General features: G+C 48.5%; 1 protein-coding gene across 2 annotated transcripts in view; it reads left to right on the top strand.

Moving 5' to 3' along the window:
- The window catches only part of PRKCB (protein kinase C beta), a 963,846-nt gene that overhangs the window by 16,587 nt on the left and 921,088 nt on the right, over positions 1 to 26,171 (top strand). For both annotated transcript variants that reach the window (XM_086940462.1, XM_086940461.1), the window contains exon 2: positions 5,501 to 5,532. In XM_086940462.1, coding sequence (XP_086796588.1) covers positions 5,501 to 5,532 — 32 coding nt within the window. The remainder of the gene's footprint in view (positions 1 to 5,500; positions 5,533 to 26,171) is intronic.

The following is a 26,171-nucleotide window of genomic DNA, read 5'->3' as shown; positions in this document are numbered from 1 at the left end:
AGTGTTTTTGTATTTGATGCCCTGCCAATTTACAGTGCATAGACGTTTGTGCTGATGGAAGTATACTATGCTGGGATATGTATGACACACTACAGACCGTTAGATATTTGTGGTGCTGTCAGTATACATTGTTGCGGTATTCGAGGCCCTTGCAGCGTGCATTGTTTGGACATGTACGGCCTTGGATCCTTGCAATGCCGGTAGTGTACATTGTTGAGGTTTTTGAGGCCGTTACATCGTACATTGTTTAGACATGTACGGCCGTGAGTCATTGTAATGCTGTTAGCGTACGTTGTTAAGGTATTTGAGGCCCTTGCAGCGTGCATTTTTTGGACATGTACAGCCTTGGATCGTTGTAATGCTGATTGTGTACATTATTGCAGTATTTGAGGCCCCTGCAGTGTACACTGTTTGGACGTGTAAGGCCTTGGATGGTTGCAATGCTGATTGTGTACATTGTTGTGGTATTTGAGGCCCTTGGAGCGTGCATTGTTGGGACGCGTAAGACTCTGGCCGTTGCAATGCTGAGTGTGTACATTATTGCGGTATTTGAGGCCCCTGCAGTGTACACTGTTTGGACGTGTATGGCCTTGGATGGTTGCAATGCTGATTGTGTACATTGTTGTGGTATTTGAGGCCCTTGGAGCGTACATTGGATTTGTAAGGCCTTGGATCGTTGCAATGCTGGTAGTGTACATTGTTGTGGTATTTGAGCCTGTTGCAATGTACATTGGATATGTAAGGCCTGCTGTTGCAAAGCTGGTAGTGTACATTGTTGTGGTATTTGAGGCCTGTGCAGTGTACACTGTTTGGACATGTATGGCCTTGGATCGCTGCAAAGCTGGTATTGTACATTGTTGTGGTATATGAGGCCGGTGCAGTGTGCATTGTTGGGACATGTAAGCGCTTGGTTTGTTGCAATGCTGGTAGTGTACATTGTTGCCGTATTCGAGGCCCTTGCAGCGTGCATTGTTTGGACATGTACGGCCTTGGATCCTTGCAATGCTGGTAGTGTACATTGTTGTGGTATATGAGGCCGGTGCAGTGTGCATTGTTGGGACATGTATGGCCTTGGATCGCTGTCCACCATAAGCGTGGAAGGGTATACTCAGATGTGAGTCCCTAGCTCATTGCACCATCAGGATTCAAGCAAGCCGGGCCGAAGACGGCTGAAATGCCAGAAACCGGTCCCCGGTAGCTTGTTTCCTTCCCAGTATAAGAATTGGCTTGGTAGTTTGGTCTGCCCTGTTCCCATGATGCACTGGGCCAGGGTCAGACTAATTTGCATATAGCCAAGTTCTGAGCTGGGATGGTGCAGTGAGCTGAAAAACGGTGATGGATCAAGCCCTGATCTTTGGACTGGGTAAGAGTGGTCTGCTTAATTCAGACACTCTGTTCATCACCACCCCCTTTTCTGAATAATTTTTGTCCACCATAAACGTGGAAGGGTATACTCAGATGTGAGTCCCTAGCTCATTGCACCATCAGGATTCAAGCAAGCCGGGCCGAAGACGGCTGAAATGCCAGAAACCGGTCCCCGGTAGCTTGTTTCCTTCCCAGTATAAGAATTGGCTTGGTAGTTTGGTCTGCCCTGTTCCCATGATGCACGGGGCTAGGGTCAGACTAATTTGCATATAGCCAAGTTCTGAGCTGGGATGGTGCAGTGAGCTGAAAAACGGTGATGGATCAAGCCCTGATCTTTGGACTGGGTAAGAGTGGTCTGCTTAATTCAGACACTCTGTTCATCACCACCCCCTTTTCTGAATAATTTTTGTCCACCATAAGCGTGGAAGGGTATACTCAGATGTGAGTCCTTAGCTCATTGCACCATCAGGATTCAAGCAAGCCGGGCCGAAGACGGCTGAAATGCCAGAAACCGGTCCCCGGTAGCTTGTTTCCTTCCCAGTATAAGAATTGGCTTGGTAGTTTGGTCTGCCCTGTTCCCATGATGCACTGGGCCAGGGTCAGACTAATTTGCATATAGCCAAGTTCTGAGCTGGGATGGTGCAGTGAGCTGGAAAACGGTGATGGATCAAGCCCTGATCTTTGGACTGGGTAAGAGTGGTCTGCTTAATTCAGACACTCTGTTCATCACCACCCCCTTTTCTGAATAATTTTTGTCCACCATAAACGTGGAAGGGTATACTCAGATGTGAGTCCCTAGCTCATTGCACCATCAGGATTCAAGCAAGCCGGGCCGAAGACGGCTGAAATGCCAGAAACCGGTCCCCGGTAGCTTGTTTCCTTCCCAGTATAAGAATTGGCTTGGTAGTTTGGTCTGCCCTGTTCCCATGATGCACGGGGCTAGGGTCAGACTAATTTGCATATAGCCAAGTTCTGAGCTGGGATGGTGCAGTGAGCTGAAAAACGGTGATGGATCAAGCCCTGATCTTTGGACTGGGTAAGAGTGGTCTGCTTAATTCAGACACTCTGTTCATCACCACCCCCTTTTCTGAATAATTTTTGTCCACCATAAGCGTGGAAGGGTATACTCAGATGTGAGTCCTTAGCTCATTGCACCATCAGGATTCAAGCAAGCCGGGCCGAAGACGGCTGAAATGCCAGAAACCGGTCCCCGGTAGCTTGTTTCCTTCCCAGTATAAGAATTGGCTTGGTAGTTTGGTCTGCCCTGTTCCCATGATGCACTGGGCCAGGGTCGGACTAATTTGCATATAGCCAAGTTCTGAGCTGGGATGGTGCAGTGAGCTGAAAAACGGTGATGGATCAAGCCCTGATCTTTGGACTGGGTAAGAGTGGTCTGCTTAATTCAGACACTCTGTTCATCACCACCCCCTTTTCTGAATAATTGTTGGGACATGTAAGCCCTCGGTTTGTTGCAATGCTGGTAGTGTACATTGTTGCCGTATTCGAGGCCCTTGCAGCGTGCATTGTTTGGACATGTACGGCCTTGGATCCTTGCAATGCTGGTAGTGTACATTGTTGTGGTATATGAGGCCGGTGCAGTGTGCATTGTTGGGACATGTACGGCCTTGGATCGTTGCAATGCTGGTAGTGTACATTGTTGCGGTATTCGAGGCCCTTGCAGTGTGCATTGTTGGGACATGTACGGCCTTGGATCGTTGCAATGCTGGTAGTGTACATTGTTGCGGTATTCGAGGCCCTTGCAGTGTGCATTGTTTGGACATGTATGGCCTTGGATTGCTGCAAAGCTGGTAGTGTACATTTTTGTGGTATTTGAGGCCTGTGCAGTGTGCATTGTTGGGATATGTACCGCCTTGGATCGTTGCAATGCTGGTAGTGTACATTGTTGCGGTATTTGAGGCCTGTGCAGTGTGCATTGTTTGGACATGTATGGCCTTGGATTGCTGCAAAGCTGGTAGTGTACATTTTTGTGGTATTTGAGGCCTGTGCAGTGTGCATTGTTGGGACATGTACCGCCTTGGATCGTTGCAATGCTGGTAGTGTACATTGTTGTGGTATTTGAGGCCTGTGCAGTGTGCATTGTTGGGACATGTACGGCCTTGGATCGTTGCAATGCTGGTGGTGTACATTGTTCTGGTATTTAAGGCCCTTGGAGCATGCATTGTTTGGACGTGTAAGCCTCTGGTCATTGCAATGCTGGTAGTGTACATTGTTGTGGTATTTGAGGCCTGTGCAGTGTGCATTGTTGGGACATGTACGGCCTTGGATCGTTGCAATGCTGGTGGTGTACATTGTTCTGGTATTTGAGGCCCTTGGAGCATGCATTGTTTGGACGTGTAAGCCTCTGGTCATTGCAATGCTGGTAGTGTACATTGTTGTGGTATTTGAGGCCTGTGCAGTGTGCATTGTTGGGACATGTACGGCCTTGGATCGTTGCAATGCTGGTGGTGTACATTGTTCTGGTATTTGAGGCCCTTGGAGCGTGCATTGTTTGGACGTGTAAGCCTCTGGTCATTGCAATGCTGGTAGTGTACATTGTTGTGGTATTTGAGGCCTGTGCAGTGTGCATTGTTGGGACATGTACGGCCTTGGATCGTTGCAATGCTGGTGGTGTACATTGTTCTGGTATTTGAGGCCCTTGGAGCATGCATTGTTTGGACGTGTAAGCCTCTGGTCATTGCAATGCTGGTAGTGTACATTGTTGTGGTATTTGAGGCCTGTGCAGTGTGCATTGTTGGGACATGTACGGCCTTGGATCGTTGCAATGCTGGTGGTGTACATTGTTCTGGTATTTGAGGCCCTTGGAGCGTGCATTGTTGGGACGTGTAAGCCTCTGGTCATTGCAATGCTGGTAGTGTACATTCTTGTGGTGTTTGAGACCCTTGCAGCGTATATTGTTAGGCCTCCTGTCGTTGCAATGCTGGTAGTGTACATTGGCTGGATGTTTGTGGTTCTGGCCTTATTCAATATTTATGTACATGTAGTGATGGGAATCCACAGTATTCACATATGCACAAGTCACTTGCACTTCACCCGTGAGCGCGCAAGCTCAAGCGTCTCTCAGGAGCGTCCAACAGCACAACTCACCTGCACTTTATACCTTGCTTTTAGAAGGCCAACGAAGCAGCAGGGACTGGCTTCCTTTTAAAGAACACTGGTTTGCACAAGTCACTTGCACTTTACCCGTGAACGAACAAACTCGGGCTAAGATCTGGGCCAATGAAGGAGCGAGGACAGGCTACTCTTAAGAACGTCATAAGCCACTCGCACTTTATATTGGCACTAATTCAGTGCACGCTATGACCCTAATAGGAGGTTCAATCGAACATTAAAACTATCCTTTGCAAACCCCTGGGAAGGTGCCACTGGGGCAGTAGGGGCTTGAGGGCGCCTACATTTCGACACACAATAAAACTGAACTGTGGAGACTTTTAAATAGGTGATTTTACAGTTCTGAAAACGTTTTTATGTTTTACTTTTGTGACCACAAATGAGTGTATTTGAAAGGGATTTTTACAACCGTTCAAATGGAAGCAATTTTTAATTGATGACTACCTTACCAAAGAAAAGTTTTTTTCCCTGTATCTTAAATTAACACATAAGAAATGTTTATTCTTTTTTTTTAGCAACTGTATGCTATTATGTTTATTAACTATGCAAATAAACTTGAATTAAATTGTATTGGCATATTTGTGGAGCCGGCAGCAAATGGCGTTTGTTTATATGTAGCATTGACTGTATACATTCTTTTGATCCTCTCACAGCTGCCAGTGTACAGTGTTGTATATATGTGGTGCATTCAGCACACATTGCTTGCACGTTTGTGGTTCCGGCAGTATACAATGCAGCGGTGTTTGTTGTGCTTGCAGCATATGTGCTTCAATGTTTGTGTGGATGGTAGTGTGCGTTTCTGTGATTTGTGGGTTGAATTTGAGAGTGCAGTACTGGCATGTTGGGTACCTGGGGACACAGGGTGTCTATTACTGACTGTGTTAGGTTAGTGGCTGAGATGCTGGGGTATTTAAGTGGTTGATCAGTATGTGCCGATATGGTTGGGATGGCTCAGATCTGGGGGGCTATTACATCTCTAAACATCTGAATATTTCTTTTGTTACAGGGGATTTGGAAAGCAAGGATTCCAGTGTCAAGGTAAGAGTGACCCGTCGAGCTTGTTGTACTAATGGTCCTGGAGGCTGATGTGCTCTGAGTTACATGTGATTGGTGGGTGTGATGGGTTAGTTTATCTTGGGTGCTTCTGACCGGTAGCATCCGATTGCAATGTTTGGAGAGGTGCTGTGAGGCTCTCTCAAGAAGTGTGAACTCAAGAAGTATTTAATTTATTTTTAAAAAACTCCATACGTGGGGGGTCTGCTGCTGAGTAGGGGGGTTGCTGGACACCATTGTTGCTGAGTCTGGATTCCACCTCCTACCTCTTTCTTCTGCCACCCTGCTCTTCACTTCCTGTCTGTTTACCTCACTACTGCAGGTTCTTTTTCATCCTTGTTCCTGCCTGTATTTAGTTTCACTGCAGGGGCCTGTGTTTGACCTTGTGGTCACAGGTTCAAATCCAAACGGGTCCACTCAGCCTTTCATCCTTCGGAGGCCGATAAAATGAGTACCATTGATCTGGGTAAGAAGAAACATCTGTTATTCAGCGCTAGGATGCACATGGGTGAACTTGTGCTTTACAAATACATATGGTATGTTATAGTTCCCTATCTTTCTCTTCCTTCTTTTTTCTCTCTCTTGCTCTGGGGCAGTCTGATGAAAATTACTTATTGGTCCCCATTAACAAGTGTCGGCGCCCACCACCACCAAGAACCGCCACAAATTAAGTGCTGAATCCAGGATGTACTACTGCTTCTAGTGGGTGGTGCCTGTAGGTGCTGCGTAGCAGGCACACCCCAAGGCTGCTGGGCCTTCCTCGTCTCTTTGCTTTTACCCTGTGAGCTGCTGCGGGTATGCATGCCCTGAGGGTGTGGTTTACGGGGGCGGGTCCCTGGTGCTGTCAGTGAACGCCTTGATGTGCAGTGCTGCAAGTGTGCCCAGTTGTATCTGGCGCTCAACGCCTGCTCGGTGCTCAGGCCTTTCCATGTTGCCGTCAGCTGTGCCTCTGACACGCCGTGTGCTCTGCTGCGAGTGTGCAGTGAACCTGGTCCGCCGGGGTCCCCTGCTCATGCTGCCCTCTGCTCAGGGCATCCTGTTCGCTCCGGGCTCCTTCTTTGGCGTTCCTTCTGTAGGGCTGTGAGTGAGCTTCAGTGTGCAGCCTCCCCCCCCCGCCCCCTGTGCCCTTGAAGCCGAACATACCCTTCCCCTAGGTGAGCGCCGGAGTAGCCAGTGAGATCCGCCCCCGGCTGCCTGTATTTCCCTGCCTGCTCCGGCTGTGGCTCTGAGGGTGGCCACAGCTGTGCAGTGCCTGCCCGCCTGTGACTCCGGCTGTGCCCTGTGTTATTGTTGATGTCTGCCCAGGACTGCTTGGTCTGGGCTGAAGCTGGAGCTCCCTTGGTTGTGCCCTGAAGGTGCCCTTGGTGTGCAGTGTCCTGTCCTTTGGTGTGTCCTGCTGTGCCTGGTGTTTGTTGACACTGGCACCTATCCAGAGCTGCCTGTTCCCTCCGGTTTGTTGAGGGCTGTAGCTCTGTTGATCTTGCAGTGCTGTGGGTGTGCAGTCTCTTCCCTTTACTGTGTCTCCATAGTGTGACCAGCTGTTTGTTGTTGACACTGACACCTGCCCAGAGCTGCCTGTTCCCTCCTGTTTGTTGAGGGCTGTAGCTCTGGTGATTTTGCAGTGCTGTGGGTGTGCAGTCTCTTCCCTTTACTGCGTCTCCATAGTGTGGCCAGCTGTACACTGACACCTGTCCAGAGCTGCCTGTTCCTTCCTGTTTGTTGAGGGCTGCAGCTCTGTTGATCTTGCAGGGCGGTGGGTGTGCAGTCACTTCCCTTTACTGTGTCTCCATAGTGTGGCCAGCTGCTTGTTGTTGAGGGCTGTAGCTCTGTTGATCTTGCAGTGCTGTGGGTGTGCAGTCTCTTCCCTTTACTGTGTCTCCATAGTGTGGCCAGCTGCTTGTTGTTGAGGGCTGTAGCTCTGTTGATCTTGTAGTGCTGTGGGTGTGCAGTCTCTTCCCTTTACTGCGTCTCCATAGTGTGGCCAGCTGTACACTGACACCTGCCCAGAGCTGCCTGTTCCTTCCTGTTTGTTGAGGGCTGCAGCTCTGTTGATCTTGCAGTGCTGTGGGTGTGCAGTCTCTTCCCTTTACTGTGTCTCCATAGTGTGGCCAGCTGTTTGTTGTTGACACTGACACCTGCCCAGAGCTGCCTGTTCCTTCCTGTTTGTTGAGGGCTGCAGCTCTGTTGATCTTGCAGTGCTGTGGGTGTGCAGTCTCTTCCCTTTACTGCGTCTCCATAGTGTGGCCAGCTGTTTGTTGTTGACACTGACACCTGCCCAGAGCTGCCTGTTCCTTCCTGTTTGTTGAGGGCTGTTCCTCTGTTGCTGACCTTGCAGCGCTCTGTGTGCAGCCGGGTGTGCAGTGTCTTTCCTTTACTGTGTCTCCATGGTGTGTCCTGCTGTGCCTGGTGTTTGTTGGTGACTCTGGCACCTGCACAGAGCTGCCTGCTCCTTCCTGTTTGTTGAGGGCTGTAGGTCCATTGATGGTCTTGCAGTGCCCCGAGTGTGCAGTGTTTTTCCTTTACTGTGCCTCCATCGTGTGGTCTGGCATGCCCTCTATGCTTTGCGTTATACCCCTGGAGGTGGGTATTTGCCCTCTGTGCTCTTGCCCCTGTGCATACAGTGCTGTTTCCTTGTGCAGTAGAGCTGTGCTCCAGTGTGTCCTGCAGTGCCCGGTGACGAGAGCTCGGAACTGTGGCCTGCCGTGTTTGCTGTTGGTTTCACCGGGTATAGGTGGGTGTATTTGGTATCCTGTGCTCGTGCCCACAGGCGTGCAGTGCTGTTTCCTCGTGCAGTAGAGCTGTGCTCCAGTGTGTCTTGCAGTGCCCGGCGACTGGAGCTCGGAACTGTGGCCTGCCGTGTTTGCTGTCGGTTTCACCGGGTGTAGGTGTGTGTATTTGGTCTCCTGTGCTCATGCCCACGGGCGTGCAGTGCTGTTTCCTCGTGAAGTAGAGCTGTGCTCCAGTGTATCCTGCAGTGAGCGGCGACGGAAGCTCGGAACTGTGGCCTGCCGTGTTTGCTGTTGGTTTCACCGGGTATAGGTGGGTGTATTTGGTATCCTGTGCTCGTGCCCACAGGCGTGCAGTGCTGTTTCCTCGTGCAGTAGAGCTGTGCTCCAGTGTGTCTTGCAGTGCCCGGCGACTGGAGCTCGGAACTGTGGCCTGCCGTGTTTGCTGTCGGTTTCACCGGGTGTAGGTGTGTGTATTTGGTCTCCTGTGCTCATGCCCACGGGCGTGCAGTGCTGTTTCCTCGTGAAGTAGAGCTGTGCTCCAGTGTATCCTGCAGTGAGCGGCGACGGGAGCTCGGAACTGTGGCCTGCCGTGTTTGCTGTCGGTTTCACCGGGTGTAGGTGTGTATTTGGTCTCCTGTGCTCATGCCCACGGGCGTGCAGTGCTGTTTCCTCGTGCAGTAGAGCTGTGCTCCAGTGTGTCTTGCAGTGCCCGGCGACGGGAGCTCGGAACTGTGGCCTGCCATGTTTGCTGTCGGTTTCACCGGGTGTAGGTGTGTGTATTTGGTCTCCTGTGCTCATGCCCACGGGCGTGCAGTGCTGTTTCCTCGTGAAGTAGAGCTGTGCTCCAGTGTATCATGCAGTGAGCGGCGACGGGAGCTCGGAACTGTGGCCTGCCGTGTTTGCTGTCGGTTTCACCGGGTGTAGGTGTGTATTTGGTCTCCTGTGCTCATGCCCACGGGCGTGCAGTGCTGTTTCCTCGTGCAGTAGAGCTGTGCTCCAGTGTGTCCTGCAGTGAGCGGCGACGGGAGCTCGGAACTGTGGCCTGCCGTGTTTGCTGTCGGTTTCACCGGGTGTAGGTGTGTGTATTTGGTCTCCTGTGCTCATGCCCACGGGCGTGCAGTGCTGTTTCCTCGTGCAGTAGAGCTGTGCTCCAGTGTGTCCTGCAGTGACCGGCGACGGAAGCTCGGAACTGTGGCCTGCCGTGTTTGCTGTTGGTTTCACCGGGTGTAGGTGGGTGTATTTGGTATCCTGTGCTCGTGCCCACGGGCGTGCAGTGCTGTTTCCTCGTGCAGTAGAGCTGTGCTCCAGTGTGTCCTGCAGTGAGCGGCGACGGGAGCTCGGAACTGTGGCCTGCCGTGTTTGCTGTCGGTTTCACCGGGTGTAGGTGTGTGTATTTGGTCTCCTGTGCTCATGCCCACGGGCGTGCAGTGCTGTTTCCTCGTGCAGTAGAGCTGTGCTCCAGTGTGTCCTGCAGTGAGCGGCGACGGGAGCTTGGAACTGTGGCCTGCCGTGTTTGCTGTCGGTTTCACCGGGTGTAGGTGTGTATTTGGTCTCCTGTGCTCGTGCCCACGGGCGTGCAGTGCTGTTTCCTCGTGCAGTAGAGCTGTGCTCCAGTGTGTCCTGCAGTGAGCGGCGACGGGAGCTTGGAACTGTGGCCTGCCGTGTTTGCTGTCGGTTTCACCGGGTGTAGGTGTGTGTATTTGGTCTCCTGTGCTCGTGCCCACGGGCGTGCAGTGCTGTTTCCTCGTGCAGTAGAGCTGTGCTCCAGTGTGTCCTGCAGTGAGCGGCGACGGGAGCTCGGAACTGTGGCCTGCCGTGTTTGCTGTCGGTTTCACCGGGTGTAGGTGTGTGTATTTGGTCTCCTGTGCTCATGCCCACGGGCGTGCAGTGTTGTTTCCTCGTGCAGTAGAGCTGTGCTCCAGTGTGTCCTGCAGTGAGCGGCGACGGGAGCTTGGAACTGTGGCCTGCCGTGTTTGCTGTCGGTTTCACCGGGTGTAGGTGTGTGTATTTGGTCTCCTGTGCTCGTGCCCACGGGCGTGCAGTGCTGTTTCCTCGTGCAGTAGAGCTGTGCTCCAGTGTGTCCTGCAGTGAGCGGCGACGGGAGCTCGGAACTGTGGCCTGCCATGTTTGCTATCGGTTCCTCCGGCCAGGGGCGGCTCTAGGCTCATGGCGGCTCTGGGCAGGGAGCGTAGGTAGGGGGCCCGGAAGAGGGGGTCCGGGCGGGACGGAGTGAAGAGGCCAGTGAAGAGGGGGGGGGGGTCAGGGTGTTTGGAAGTGGAGCAGAGCCGGAGGCCGCCAAATCCCTGCCAGGGGCCACCACGCAATTATGTATCCATCCTCAAAGGATTATTAGATTAAGGATATATATTGGCGTGGTGGCCCCTGGTGCTTGGTGGTGCAGGTGCACAGCTTGCACTTGCCTAAGGTCGCCCCTGCACAGAGTGTAGGTGTGTGTATTTGGTCTCCTGTGCTCGTGCCCACAGGGGTGCAGTGCTGTTTCCTCGTGCAGTAGAGCTGTGCTCCAGTGTGTCATGCAGTGACTGGCGACGTGCTCCCGGAGGCGTGGCCGACCCTGTTTGCTTTGTGTCATAACCCTTGAGGGGGGTATTTGCCCGCTGTGTTCGTGCCTTCGGGCGTCCAGTGCTGTTTCCTGGTGCAGTAGAGCTGTGCTCCAGTGCGTCCTGCTGCTGTGCCCAGTGATGGGTGACCCGCGCTCGGAGCTGTGACCTGCCCCATTTGCTGTGGGTTATACCCTTGAGGGGGGGAGGGGGGGGGGCTTCTGTGCTCGTGGCCTCGGGCGTGCAGTGCTGTTTCCTGGTGCAGTAGAGCTGTGCTCCAGTGCGTCCTGCTGTGCCCTGTGATGGGTGACGCGCGCTCGGAGCTGTGGCCTGCCCTGTTTGCTGTGGGTTGTACCCCTGGAGGGGGGTATTTGCCTTCTGTGCTCGTGCCCTCTGGCGTGCAGTGCTGTTTCCTGGTGCAGTGGAGCTGTGCTTGCTCCAGTGCGTCCTGCTGTGCCCTGTGATTGGTGACGCGCTCGGAGCTGTGGCCGGCCCCGTTTGCTCTTCTTCCGCCCGTGGCGCTTTCCTTACTCAAACACGGCGATGGCCCGGGGCTCCCAGGCCTCAGGCACGCGCTTCCGCATCCTCTGCTGGAGAATGTGTGTCGACTTTGGTATTATATATGAGAATGAATAGGCGGGAGACCCTCGGGCGTTTGGTGAAGAGGGGTGGGGGTGCCCCATCACCCTGCATGCTCTAATCTGAGGGACCACTGTTGAGACGAGAGCTGGCGGACCGCCGTGCAAAACCAGCTGCATACTTCTTAAAATGCCACCTAGCGCCTCTGTACTCAGGCGCTATCCCCGGAGCCTGGGTTTACAAATGCTGGTATTTGTGTTGTGATAGGATAGGATAGGATAGGATAGGATAGGATAGGATAGGATAGGATAGGCGTTCGTTGAACATGGTTAAATACTGAATTTGTTTGGAAAAGAATGGTACATGGAATGAAAGCTGAAAAAAAATAAAGTAGACTAATTGTGGACAAAGTTCTTGGAATATATTTGTTCACAAATTGCTCCTTCAGCTGTGCATCCCGGACTGGTACCGTACAAGGCTCCAACTTGACTTTAATATAAGTGGAGAAGTGTGGCTCACTGGTTAGAGTGGCAGACTCTGAAGCAGAGACAAGGCCCGGGACCAGGGTTCAAGTCCCGACGCGGCGGGGTCTTGGGCTTAATGTCTGCGGACTCGATAATTCTCTCGCCTCGGGGCCTACTCTAATCATGGGTCCCAGCTTGCAACTCTGGGCAATAGCTTGCTTAATCTCCACAACGGCCCCTACAATGCTGGGATGCCTGGCTTCACCTTGGGGGTGCCCAGGAGGAGCATCTCACACGGAGAGCCAGGAAGGGTTCCACAGCGTTATACAGCGCCGGGACGCCCCGTTGCTGGGGCAGCTGTGCGCTTTACAAGTATACTACATTTACATAAGTGGGGCGCTCCTCAGGGTTGCACGCTCCAACACTCATAAGCCTTTGAGCTTTATTAAAAATCTCCGCTTCGCCGCGGCGGACATTCCGCCACGTTGCGGAAAAAAAATGACGCACACGCCCACCACGACGTCCCATCCATCGCATCGAAAAGGCTAAACAGCAAGTTTATAAATATGGAGTGCATTTTACCACCTTTTGATGGAGTGACTTTTGTCTACATTGGACAGGGGTGACTTTAGTGATGGCCTGCAAGGCACCCTGACACACTCACCTCTGTGACCTTTGGCTCAAAGGTTCTCGAAGCCACCCATCTCCAATGTCTTGCTGAGGTCAGCAAGAAAGTCAGGTCAAGTCTGAACTGGGAAACCTTCCTGGGTCATTGTGAGAAAAAGTGCACTGGGCCAGCGCCTTGAAGCCATCTCTTCTGTGCTGTTCACCTCCTCACTATCGACTAAAGTCCAGACCGGTAGATGGAATTTTAATAACAGAAAAATAAGGCGTGAAGACAAGTCTACACCCCTCATTACTGGGGGGGGGGGACCCTGTCTTTAAAAGGGTGACGGAGAGGAGGGCTCCAGGGTGGTTGGTAAGCCTTTACAAAAATGTAAATACAAACTGTTTCTTTGATGTGATCGGAAACCCTCTCTGAGGTGGCAAATGCTGGAGTCTTTTTTTTATGTCCATTGGTTTGCACTTTACTTCTAAATCACGCGGCTTTAAGTCTGCATGGGGCAGTTAAAGGCCTATGAAAGAGAGTAAGCCAACATTGGGGTTGCTTGAAGATGCTTCTACCTGTGTTAATGGAGAGAGGGTGATCTAGGTCAAGGAAGCAGAATTTGGGATTTATAGTTCCTTGCAAGAGCACCCTCCAGGTGGCAGAAACCAGGGATTTTTTTGTTCCGGTGGGAACTATAAATCATTTAAGGACCCGGGCACTTACTTTTAGGTCTGAGCTTTGAGACAACTATTTGTCTTGATAGACTATTGTTTATTTCCTCACAAACACCATGCACAATATACATACATAACTAGAGGGCTTTTGGCCAGCAGACTTCATCCATTGGTCTGTTGAAATGTCCTTAACATTTGGCTTCTCCAACTCGAGCAGTAGGCCAGCCCACTTTACCTACTGCTCCCTACACTGAGTCTCTGCACAAAGCCTGTGTCCAGTGTCCACATATGCGTAAACATAGTTCCCTTCTCTTCCGTTACTCAGCTGGTTCAAAGGGCCTTTTTTGTCTTATTTGTTTTTTATATTGGCTTTAAATTCCAGCTGTTTCTTTTTCCTGCGCTGCTTTTTAAAGTTTGTAGTGAAGAGTTTAAGTGGAATTGTAACATTGTAGCTGCCTGCGATCTGAATACTTGGTTTATTCTTGAATCTTCTTCACAAATAATAAAACTGATGGCACAGCTGGAAGGTTTGTTTAACAGTTGTATAGATGAATACTTTTTACATTTCTAATTTTTATGCGATTATACGGCAGCCAACTTTAGATGACGGCATTTTTTTTTCCTTTTTCATTTTTGTGGCCTATACTTGCAATAGCAAATAAATAAAAATAAACCTCCCTCGAACTCGCTTCGGCCACACTTATTGGCTTTGCCAATGCTTGTTGGAGACTGGGGCTTAATTTTCATCCTCGTACTTTGACCCAAAGCAAAATAGAAAGAGAACCTGTAAGAGTGAGATAAAGAGACAGGAAGTGTTGGATGGTGGAGTAAAAAATGGCGTGAGATGGAATCAAGACTTGGCGCTTTGATATTCGGCAGCTTTTTCATTTGGCAGCACAGAAGAAAAAACTATGGACCCCAGCCCCCCCCTTTAGTTTTATAGATATTTATTTTTTAAAGACTGGCGGAATGTATGTAAACACTGATAAACACTAGCTCAGTCTGAATGCTTATAAAGTCAGTCAAGCGCTTTATTTCAACATGTTAAATCTTTATCCTGCAATTGTGATGGTACTTCCACTGTATATGGCATTTCACAGTTTGCACATTTTTAAAGATTGTACATAGTAATGCTAAAAAGTAGTACCCAGAGTGTGAGCTTTTGGGAATGTGTGTGCTGTTCTCACTCCCAGCTCTTGCCCTGGTGTAATTTGTCTCTTGGCTCTAGCTTGTTATTGTTGCCTCTGTTTTGTTATTGGCGACCCTGCTGCGGGAAATAACCAGTATTTATAGTTTCTTTCCCGCCCGAAGGCTCTGCGTTAATATGCTGCGCTTCTCCACAACCGCTTTTAGGTTATGAATTGATTTTGTTTTCGCTACGGTCATTTAGCGCCTTCTCTCTATATTATCAGGGCTCGTGCCAGGAACTGGTCTGTAACCATGGATACGCATTTGGGATGGGGATCGCGTGGCACGGGCGGCGTACAAGACTGGATTTTGACATGTGCAGGGCGGTGGGGCGGGGCCGTGCTAGACGGAGGGTTGGCGGGAGGAATAGCTTCGCGTAGGCGGGCTTCTCCCCGCGGCCTCCATTTCACTGCTTGCCATGGGTGGCGGCTTCTTGCGCGGGGCGCTCTCTCTGGTAAGCACAGTGTGTGTTTATATCACGGGTCGCCAACTTTTTCTGTAATAAGAGCTACTTATGTTCAATGAAAATCATCCAGAGCTACTAATATTAGTGTTGTAACAGTGACCGCGTCAGACAAGATTTTATTTAGGCCGCTCCATGCAGGACTACCAGCTGCGATCACCTCAGTGCATCTGGCAGGGTTGCCAGCAGTAATGTCAAAAAGGATTTGTCAATTTGGAATGCCTCCGCAAGGTTAATATAGGACGGCCATTGCTGCAATGCCCCCGTCACCAAGGTAATATCCGTAAAAAGTCTCCCAAACACCATGTGATTTATCACTCAAGTATTCGCTTTAATTTTATTTTTGAAACACAGCTATTTTTCACCAACCATCAGCATAGCAGAACAGAAAATACACACATTTTCGTCTCTAATGCACACTCTCATATACAGGAGACCTACTTAGCGGAAGCTGGAGAGCTGCCAGTAGCTCACAAGCTACTCGTTGGAGAAGCCTGGCCTATTTTGTATCATCAGATCTGTAAAGTGCTTCACACTGTCTGTTGAGCGCTGAAGCCCACTTTCGGATGGGTAGCACCCTACATTGTGAAAAGTGCATGATTGGCAGGATATTGTATTTGTTGTGATCCTATGTGGAAAGGGTTTTGGCGTTCTCTATGTAAGACCAGAGGGGTATGTCTTTGGACCAATGGAAGGCCGGTAACCAGGGACAATGGACCGCCTACTTTCTTCCGTCCAATAATGCACCCCCCCCCCCCCTTCTAAAGGCTGCTACTCTGGTCTCCAGTGAGTTGGAGATTTTGTAATGTAAAATGTAAAATCTAAAAAAATGTAAATTGATACTTGTATAGCGCACTACTCACCCGCAAGGGTCTCAAGGCGCTTGTACGAATACCGCTGTGGAACCCATCCTGGCTTTCCCTGTGAGGCGTCCACTCCTGGGCACCCCCAAGGTGGAGGCCCGGCATCCTTAGCGTTGTGGGGGCCATTGTGGAGATTATGCAAGCTATTGCCCAGAGTTGCAGAGTGGGAATCCATGATTGGAATAGGCACCGAGGCGAGAATTATCAGGTCCGTGGAATTTTGAGCCCAAGACCCGCCAAGGCGGGGAATTGAACCCTGGTCCCGGGCTAGACCTCTGCATCAGGGTCTGCCGCTCTAACCATTGAGCCACACTTCTCCAGTTTTGCCATCTCTCCCTTCAAATAGAAGTTGAAATTTCAAGTGTTATGAGTTCATGAAGGCTGCCATTACGAGTGGCCCTTAAATTCCTCTGGGCCTACTAGCAGGAGTTACCGGGCCATGGGAATTGTGTGTTGTGTGTTTCCCACAAAGACTCTCCATTTGAAACGTCCCCGCCCTCAGAATTACCAGGACCTCCAGTAACAGTAATTCTGGGAAATTGCAGGCTTTTCCAAGGGCCACTTCCAATCATGGCCGAAGAGCCCTGCAGGAAGCTGCTGCCTTAATTCTGCACTAGTAAATGCCGACACCATGTGTGTTTTCCTGTTTTGAGTAACACATCCTCCGAATGTGCAGACCACACTAATTCCGCTAGGTTTAGCCAAGAGAAAATACTGTATGTACAACTGGTAGAAGTTGTATCTACTGCAACACACAGAACCCTGGCTCGGGCGCAAACTTCTCTCTCCGCCAGAATCAAGTTTTGTGGGTTCAGTGAGAATGTGAAAGTCATGTAGGTTTATTTTAGTGCTATTATGTTACTCTGTAGTGTCCATGCCCATGCCGGCGCCAACCCTGTGCACGTCTTTGAGTCAGATTTGTGGGGTAAATTGGAAAGGAAGGAGCCTGGATATTAATAAACAGTAATGCTGCTCCACCTTGGTCTGTGATGACCATGAGCACAGCCTGTATGACTGTTCCCAAGACAAGCAAGGGGTAAAGAGGGGGTGGATGTGGCTGTGCAATATACACCCTTGGCCTTCAGAATGGCTTTGGAAGAGTCAGACATAGCCATCCCCTTACTCATAGGATAGAGGCGGAGTACTGGAATTATACAGCACTGGTCGTCTATTTTATGTGGCGGGGTTGACTAAACTATGCATAAATAGAAGGCTGGATGTGTGGCATAGCGCACCACATTCTTCAACCGTATTATTTTGCTTCATTGTCATTTTAACACTTGTGAATACTGTTCAGGAAAAACCAAAACCTCTTTTGTACCAGTTTAACACCAGAATACAGCAAGCAGCAATTGAAGGGTGAATTGCTTACCTTTGCAAAGGGTGTGTCATTGTGCAGCACCGAGTGTGGTGCTTTTTTTAGTAACTTGTGATCCGTTTGAGGTAGAATCAAAGTTTTTTTCGGTGAAAGCTCCAAATGATGCATCATTTGGTGGATTGTGTGGCAAAAGCTATACAGCCATAATCATGCGGTGAATACCACTTCTGCAAAATCACAATTTCATTGGGCTTGTCTATAATGTATATCATCTATTTGATGCTGTCTCGTCACACTTTAGTTTGAGATAGCCATTTTAGCTCACCAAGGCGGGAGTCGCAGAACTACAGATGTCAGAACCACAATCGCAAGTTCAAGTAAAAGCATAGACATGTGTTTATCTTAATTTTTTTTATCTGATGTCACATTAAAATGTGCATTGTTACATTTATTTACCACAATTGACTATATTTTCTTGTTTTAGAGTGTGCCCACAAAGGTAACCTGCCTGCTGTTCTCTCGTTACATTTATTTTTCTAGCAGCAAAACTGAATTCCATTGAACATATTCATAAACCATATATAAATGAATTAAAATGCAAAGAAATTTTTACTTCGTAGAAGATAATACTCTTAGTTAGGCTGTCCTTGCCTTCAGATGACATTATGATAAAACACACTGATGCGCGTTGAAATATCTTACCACAAGATTTGTATATCTATGCCCTCCTTGATTTTTTTTCTTTTTCTTGTTAAATAATTACGGCAGAGGATCATAACTTGGGTACTGCACTATCACAGGAGCTGCAAGACTCCGCCCTAAAGTCTGTCCCCATATTAATGAACTTAGTCATTGACACAGAAGAAGGAGAACTTGAGAATGATGAATATGGAACAGCTTATTTCCTCACGTGACTCTCTGTGATTGCACTGTCTCACATTTGCCAGACTATCACAATTTAATGAGGTAATCTGATGGTTGTCTTATTAGTTCAAACTCATAATCTAACCTGTAGAATTATTCATCTTCTGTGTTCAGCCCGTTTGTGGATCTCTTTAAGGCTAATATCCAGTGTTTTTCTCTTCTGTGGCGGACTACATTTTTAGGTCTGGCTTGCCAGCACATGTCAGTTCTACCTATGCTACCAATTCCTTAAAAAATACAAATAAAAGTACGTTTAGGCTCCCCCAGAGGAGTATCTTCTCTTATCTCGTGTAATTGGCTAATTGATCTATTATTTCACCTTTAGTGGAGTGCTTGCGTTGGATTGCATGAGAGACTATTTTAAATCTCAAAAATACACCAAGTCCTCAGCTAAAAATATTATCTCATAGATCAATATGTATGCAGACACCTTTTTTCCCGCTGCCGCAAACGCTTTTTTTTTTTAATGGGACTAAAAATTAATTTGACGCGTGAGAATACTGCACATATAAGAAGTCATTGTTCTTTATACCTTATTATGCACAACATATTTTCTATCACATTGGGTCCTAGTGAGTTTCCTGAATTAATGCTACAGTTTGTCTAATGTAAGTAAAGAAATAAATGATGGGGAATCACAATGGAAGTCACTGAATAAATGGACATTAAATAGATCTATCTGAATTCTGTCATGTGACATATTCATGAACTCAGAGAGACTTTCCACAAGAGCAGTGTGTTCTGGTTCATGGGTGCATTCAACCTTCTGGCATGTATCTGTGTTTCATGGGCAGAGTGAATACAGTACCGGAAGTCCAGAATGTATCTGCGCTTTACTGGCTTAGGAAGCACAAACACCTGAATTATGCCACACAACTGTTTTCCATGGGCATGGTAAATGCTTGTTAACGATCCTATGCACAGAACCGTCGTGTATTTGAATTTTGCCACATAACTGTGCTTCATGTGCACAGTAACTTCATATATCTGTGTTTCATGGGCACAGGAAGTGCATGCGTTTGAATTCTGGTGTGTCCTCGTTCAGGGACACAGAAATGGCCTAAACCTGAATTCTGATACATACATGTGTTTCAAGGCAATAATGCGATCTTCTACTTGAATTCTAGTGTGTCACGTTTCATGGACATGGGAAGAGCGTGTACTTAAAGCAGGGGTCTGACCCTGAATTCCGTTATGGATCCTGAACTCTGCCATGCATGCCTGTTTCATGGGTACACTGAGTACATGTGGCTAAATTCTGTTGTGCTGGAGTTCATGGGCACAGTGGGTACCTGCACCTGAAGGCCCAGTCTGTAGCGCTTCGCTGACCAGGAAGGTTGCCTGACTACGTGTTATAATTGTTTGCAGCTGCAGACTTGCAGCTATCAGTGTTCTTGTTAACCTCTTCTGAAGAGACTTAAAACCAGTTCATGATAGGAACTTTAAAGCCAAGTATATGTTGAGCCCATTTTGGAGTTCTGGGTCATCTTGACTGACTGACTATGATTGAGGAATCTTTTGTTGCCTTTTCTGTCTTCTCCCAATACCAGTCTTGGAGGCTTTTCATTGTTTCTCTGCCCTGATGATGACCGGTTACATTGTTCAGTAGGGCCGAAACTCTGACTGCCAGCACATGATCTACTATAACTTACAGGATCCCATACTTGACCCAACCTTGCCATGACGAATGATTTGTTGGACTGACATACTAAAACATTTTTAGGGGACACCCTGGTATAATGATATTTCTTATGCTTTTTAGTGGGTTATTTTAAGTTTTAACTGATGCATTTCCACAAATGCACTGTGCTACCCACATTGCTAGTTTGTCACAATATTATTGCATGCTCGGTGAGAAATACATTTGTTATACTTAGGTACGGGTTTATAGATTTACTCTTGTGAAACAGGTTTCTTGAAAGAAATATAAAAATATAAACCTCCAATCTTTCAGAAAAAGAAAACGTATGACCGAGCATTCTCTAGAGCTGCCCCCAGAATCTGGAACTCACTCCCTCCAAACATTAGAAACATTCCAAACACGTCAACCTTCAAGAGTGAAGCTAAGATTTTCCTAATGAGCAAATTCCTACCCTAAACAACAATTGATCATCATATGCAATGTGGTTAACTGCTAGGCACTGCATAGTCCTGTCAGATTTGGATGCATCCTACACAGGAAAGATCACAAAGACATCAAAACAGGCCGCACCAATGATCGAAGAGTTATTACAATTAGATCAGATATAGATATTTACCTTAACAAGACAATGACGTATGCAAGGATAAACTCAACAGTTACGATGGCACCTTAGGCTGAACACTACTAAAATTAATGGATCCTACTTGTGCTATTGTTGTAACAGATACGAAAGGTACACACCGGAACCATATGTATAATACTACTGCTATACCTATTGTACCCAAAACTAATCCTAAGCTTGTTATTGTTGAAACTGATATGAAAGGTACGCACCGGACACATGTGTATATTACTACTGCTACACCTGCTGTATTAGAAACGACTTATGACATGTAATTGTGAAGCGCTCTGATACCCATGGGTCATGTTCGCGCTATATAAAACTCAATAAATAAATAAAGGAATCATGTTGTTCAATTAACCTGGTGTAAACACTGTTTTTCTTATAGTGCACTTGAATTTTGGTATGAGACATTTTTGGTTCTCTCTGCCCCGTTTATTTGATATTTACACTCACCCAGTTTAACTCATTTCTCCCCCTTCCGTGTTACCCCCGTACATTCCTGTCCTCTTAGCAGTGCCACTGTTACCCTAATCTGGGCCTAGCCTGCTCTGTTGTAATCACTGTCCTCCTGGGCATCAAGAAAGTTGCTGCTATCTCTACCTGTCGGAGAGGATGACGGCTGTGTTTTAAGGCATGGTGAGAGGATGGACTTCAATTCTGGGGTGTGAAGCTCTGTTTTATGGTACGATAAGAGGATGGACTTCAATTCTGGGGTGTGAAGCTCTCTTTGATGGCATGGTGAGAGGATGCACCTCCATTCTGGGGTGTGAAGCTGTGTTCTACAGTATGGTAAGAGGGTGCCCTCAATTCCTGGGCGTGAAGCTGTGTTTTACGGCATCGTTAGAGGACGCAGCTCAGTTCTGGAGTGTGAAGCTGTGTTATACTGCATGGTAAGAGCGTGGACCGCAATTCTGGGGTGTGAAGCTGTGTTTTACGGCATGGTAAGAGGGTGCCATCAATTCTGGGGTGTGGAGCTGTGTTTTATGGTACGATAAGAGAATGGACTTCAATTCTGGGGTGTGAAGCTGTGTTTTAGGGTATGGTAAGAAGGTGCAGTCAATTCTGTGGTGTGAATCTGTGTTTTACGGTATGGTAAGAGGGTGCAGTCAATTCTGGAGTGTGAAGCTGTGTTTTAGGGTATGGTAAGAAGGTGCAGTCAATTCTGTGGTGTGAATCTGTGTTTTAGGGTATGGTAAGAAGGTGCAGTCAATTCTGGAGTGTGAATCTGTGTTTTAGGGTATGGTAAGAAGGTGCAGTCAATTCTGGAGTGTGAAGCTGTGTTTTACGGTATGGTAAGAGGGTGCAGTCAATTCTGGAGTGTGAAGCTGTGTTTTAGGGTATGGTAAGAAGGTGCAGTCAATTCTGGAGTGTGAAGCTGTGTTTTAGGGTATGGTAAGAAGGTGCAGTCAATTCTGTGGTGTGAATCTGTGTTTTACGGCATCGTTAGATGACGCAGCTCAGTTCTGGAGTGTGAAGCTGTGTTATACTGCATGGTAAGAGCGTGGACCGCAATTCTGAGGTGTGAAGCTGTGTTTTATGGTAAGATAAGAGAATGGACTTCAATTCTGGGGTGTGAAGCTGTGTTTTATGGAATGGTAGGAGGATGGACCTCAATTCTGGGGCGTGAATCTGTGTTCACGGTATGGTAAGAGGGCGCAGTCAATTCTGTCGTGTGAAGCTGTGCTTTAAGGCATGGTTAGAGGGTGCCCTCAATTCTGTGGTTTGAAGCTGTGTTTTAAGGCATGGTAAGAGGATGGACCTCAATTCTGGGGTGTGAAGCTGTGTTTTAGGGTATGGTAAGGAAATGCCCTCAATGTGCTTTAGGGTATGGTAAGAGGGTGCCCTCAATTCTGGGGCGTGAATCGGTGTTTTACGGTATGGTAAGAGGGTGCAGTCAATTCTGTGGTGTGAAGCTGTGTTTTAAGGCATGGTAAGAGGATCGACCGCAATTCTGGGGTGTGAAGCAGTGTTTTTAGGTTATGGTAAGAGGGTGCCCTCAATTCCGGTGTAAAGCTGTGTTGTATGGGAGTGTTTCCCAAAATGTGGGTCTTGAGATGATTTTTGGTGGGTCACGAAAGTCAAAGCAATAAATAAAGATGCCTTTATATTCTGTGTTTAACTGCTTGCCCGTGATTCAGAGACAAAGGTCCAATGTCAGGTTACATTATTCTTTTAACATGTGGATTGGTGTTTAATTTTCTTTCTCTGACTGCAAAGTGAGAGAAGTTTTGAAAGTGAATTTCGTGACATTTAGAATGTTGTTGTTGGCAATACGCAACACAATGTCAATACCTGTAAATGAACTGTATGCATCCAGCAGTTACGAAAGCAAAAATTAAGCCCTTTTTTGCAATTCTTAGGTGTGCTGGAAACAAGAGATTTCAATAGGATCAAAAGAGATCAAGACACTTGGTGACACAAATGCTAAATATTCACAGAAACCCGATTTCCACTCATTATCATAGGTGTGCAATATAGGTTCATTAGTAAAACTATGTATGTGCAATTTAGTGGCCATGCCAATGGAAAATGTTCTGTTTGTAAATGACAATGCGCTACCACTTGATGCTTTAATTGCATTCAAAATCGGCTGCCCCATGTGCATTAAAGCAAGGTGGGTCGCAAAAGCGTGTTGTTCTAAAAAGTTTGGAAATGCTTTTTTACGGTGTGGTAAGAGGCTGAACCTCAATTTTGGAGTTAAGTGGACGCTGTATTCCATATAATGGAATTAGTTTGTATTTCATGGCATGGTTAGTGGACGCACCTCAGTTTTGACAAACACCTGTGTTTCGTGGGCACAATGAATACCTGCACATGAATTCTGGTGTGTTTTTTTGTTTGGTACAGTATGTACTTGTACTTCATTCTGACGTGTCTGTGTTTCATGGTCACAGTAAGTGCATACACCTGAATTCTGACGTGTCTGTGTTTCATGGTCACAGTAGGTACAGGCACCTGAATTCTGACATGTGTCTGTTACATGGGCACACTGAGCGCCTGCACGTGAGTTCTATCGTGGATCTGTGTTTCATGGTCACAGTAACCCCATGCACCTGCCTTCTGATACGTGTCTGTTTCATGGGCACAGTAACCCCATGCATCTAAATTCTGACATGTGTCCGTTTCATGGGCACACTGAGAGCCTGCACGTGAGTTCTATCGTGGTTATATGTTTCATGGTCACAGTAGGTGCATACACCTGTATTCTGACGTGTCTGTTTCATGGACACATTAGATACATGAACATGCATTCTAACATGTGTCTGTTTCGTGGGCATACTGAGCGCCTGCACGTGAGTTCCATTGTGGATCTGTGTTTCATGGGCACAGTAACTTCCTGTATCTGAATTTTGACGTGTCTGTGTTTCATTATCACAGTAGGTACAGGCACCTGAATTCTGACATGTCTGTTTCTTGGGCACACTGAGCGCCTGCACGTGAGTTCCATCATGGATCTGTGTTTCATGGGCACAGTATCCGCATGCATCTGAATTCTGACGTGTCTGTGTTTCATGGGCACAGTATCCGCATGCATCTGAATTCTGACATGTGTCCGTGTTTCATGGGCACAGTATCCGACCGCATGCATCTGAATTCTGACATGTGTCCGTGTTTCATGGGCACAGTATTCGCATGCATCTGAATTCTGACATGTGTCCGTGTTTCATGGGCACGTTAGATGCATGCTCCTGCATTCTTGCCACTTTCATGGGAGACTGAGCGCCTGCACATGAGTTCCGGCGTGGAGGACCTATGTTTCATGGGCACAGTGATCACGTGTGTCCTCTGGGGGCAGTATACACCTGGTCAGCTGTGCATCATGGGCACAGCCAGTGGCAGCGCGTGGATCACGGCTGGAGCCCGTGAGCCCTGCAGAGCACGTTCACGCTGGCACCCCCTGCACGCGCCCCGACCCCCGCTCAGTGGTGCATCAGTCTTCCCTACCCCTCCGATGCGCATCGCGTGACATCAGGATGGACCCGGAAATGAATTCCAGGAATCGACGAGGGACATTTCTTTCAATTAGGACAGATCAAATGGAATTTTGCCGTCATTGTTTCTTTTCGGCTGCAGTTTCTGTGAAATGCTAATCTGTTTGTTTACCTGACGGCTCTCCAGAGAGGCAGTGTCCCCCCCTCTCCCCATCACGCTCCCCTCCCCCATCATTTGTAGCGGGAGGCGCCCCAGGCACACACATACCTGCCATTCCTCCCTACTGAGAAGTCAGGGAGGAGGGAGAGTCCTGGAAACAAATGTCGCTGGCTGCAGCTTGTTTTCATTTGAGGAAGCAGTTTACACCCCCCCTCCCCCCTCGCCTCTGCCTCGATTTCAGCCCAGTAGTAGCTGGAAATGTTGCCTGCGAGTGACCTCTCTTCTCTGCTCTCACCAGCCCTTTTGGGGTTTCCTTGCAAAGTTTTGTAAAATGTTGCCAAGTTCAGAGATCTTGAATTTTAAAGCATCTTCACCAGCCCTTTGTGGGAGTGGGAAACCCTAGTCACATCAGGGCTACAAGAAGTTCCCCGCCCCCACATACCCAAACCCGCAAAGGAAACACAGACAACTTGTACGTTTGGGTAAAGATTGCTGCAGGATTTATTACATACAACATATGTAAAGATGGTGGGTTAGCTTACGGGCGATCCAGGGCAGGCCGCATTCTCGCCACCTGCCCGCCTGTTGAGCCAAACAGCACAGTGGCGAACCACCCAACTGCTGTACAATAAAATTAACTACTGACACGCCCATTGCTAGGCGTGACTAGGCAAACCCCCGGTTGCACAGGCCCACAACCGCCCGAAGGACTACTGGGGTGCCGACACGAATTCCTGCACCTCCCATGAGGTTACAGGTTAGGCTCTGGCACCCCTATGTGCCCGCTGAAGTACATCATTTGCACCTCTCTTCTTCCGGATCGCCCAGTAACTCCGCCTGCAACGAAAAAACAAGACATTAAAATGCCCCCCAACCCCTTCATACTGACACTCTGGGTAAGAGGAGGGGAGGGAAAAGAGTGTCCCGAAATTACACGACGGCGTCCGGGCGGCAAAGAGGCTCTCCAGAGGGGTACAGTAGCTTAAGTACCTTGGAAGCCCCTCCCCGCCGCCCGGACGAGATTCCCGGCCAGCCGCCTTCTCCAACCAGTGAGGCGGAAGCGCTGGACATTCTGCTGGGGGCGGGACCGCCCTCCGTGACTAGGTGCCTGTCCTCTCAATGGCCACTGCGTGGCCTCGGGCAGCCGCATTCCTTCTGCCTCGATGGGCGAGCGGGTGAACTGCTGTCCCCTTTAAGGACCACACCCTTTCCATGCACTCTACTCTACAAGGCCGCTACCTGTAATATACCCCTCTTTCTTCCTCCCCAACGCGCCACCGCAGAGCTTCGGACCATCCACACCACTTCCACAGTTTTCCACGGCTGCAGCACCCCCTCCAGCTCCACCGCCCTCACCTTCTGCCCCGCCGCGTCCTGCAGCACGTGGGAGCTGGGTCCAGCCGCAGGATGTCTGGCCTAACTGGGGCGGGACATCTGCGGTCTGGAAACAGGGCCTAGTTGTTTGGGCTGCGGGCATGCATGCGGGCTTCACAGCGAATCTGTAAGGCGCGATTTACGTTCACCGACAGGAGTGGATTGGGATTATAAATAGGCCCCGGGCAGCCTAAAAACCACACATTTGCGGATTGCGCTGTTTCGGAAAACATTGCTTCAGTGTTTTAAGTGTTATGAAAGATTTTTTTTGGGGGGTGGGGGTGTTTCTCCAAAGAGGCATGCTTTCTTAACTTCACTGAGATGAAAAATGCAAATGTTGCCAGGACTCTTAGCACTCGGATTAGTTCGCAATGGGGAACCACACCTGTATAGGTGAAGCCACGTTTGCTCAGTTCCTACATGTAGAATGCAAACATTTTATCTGCAATCCTCTCGAGATATTAACAGAAGTGGTGTAAAGATGACTTGACACACAGGTAATATGTGAAAACCTAGGTTTA

The sequence above is a fragment of the Lissotriton vulgaris genome, chromosome 10 (genome assembly GCF_964263255.1).
Source record: "Lissotriton vulgaris chromosome 10, aLisVul1.2, whole genome shotgun sequence".
Classification (NCBI taxonomy): Eukaryota; Metazoa; Chordata; class Amphibia; order Caudata; family Salamandridae; genus Lissotriton; species Lissotriton vulgaris.
The sequence above is the reverse complement of the archived record's forward strand: the minus strand, read 5'-3'. Positions and strand labels throughout refer to the sequence as shown.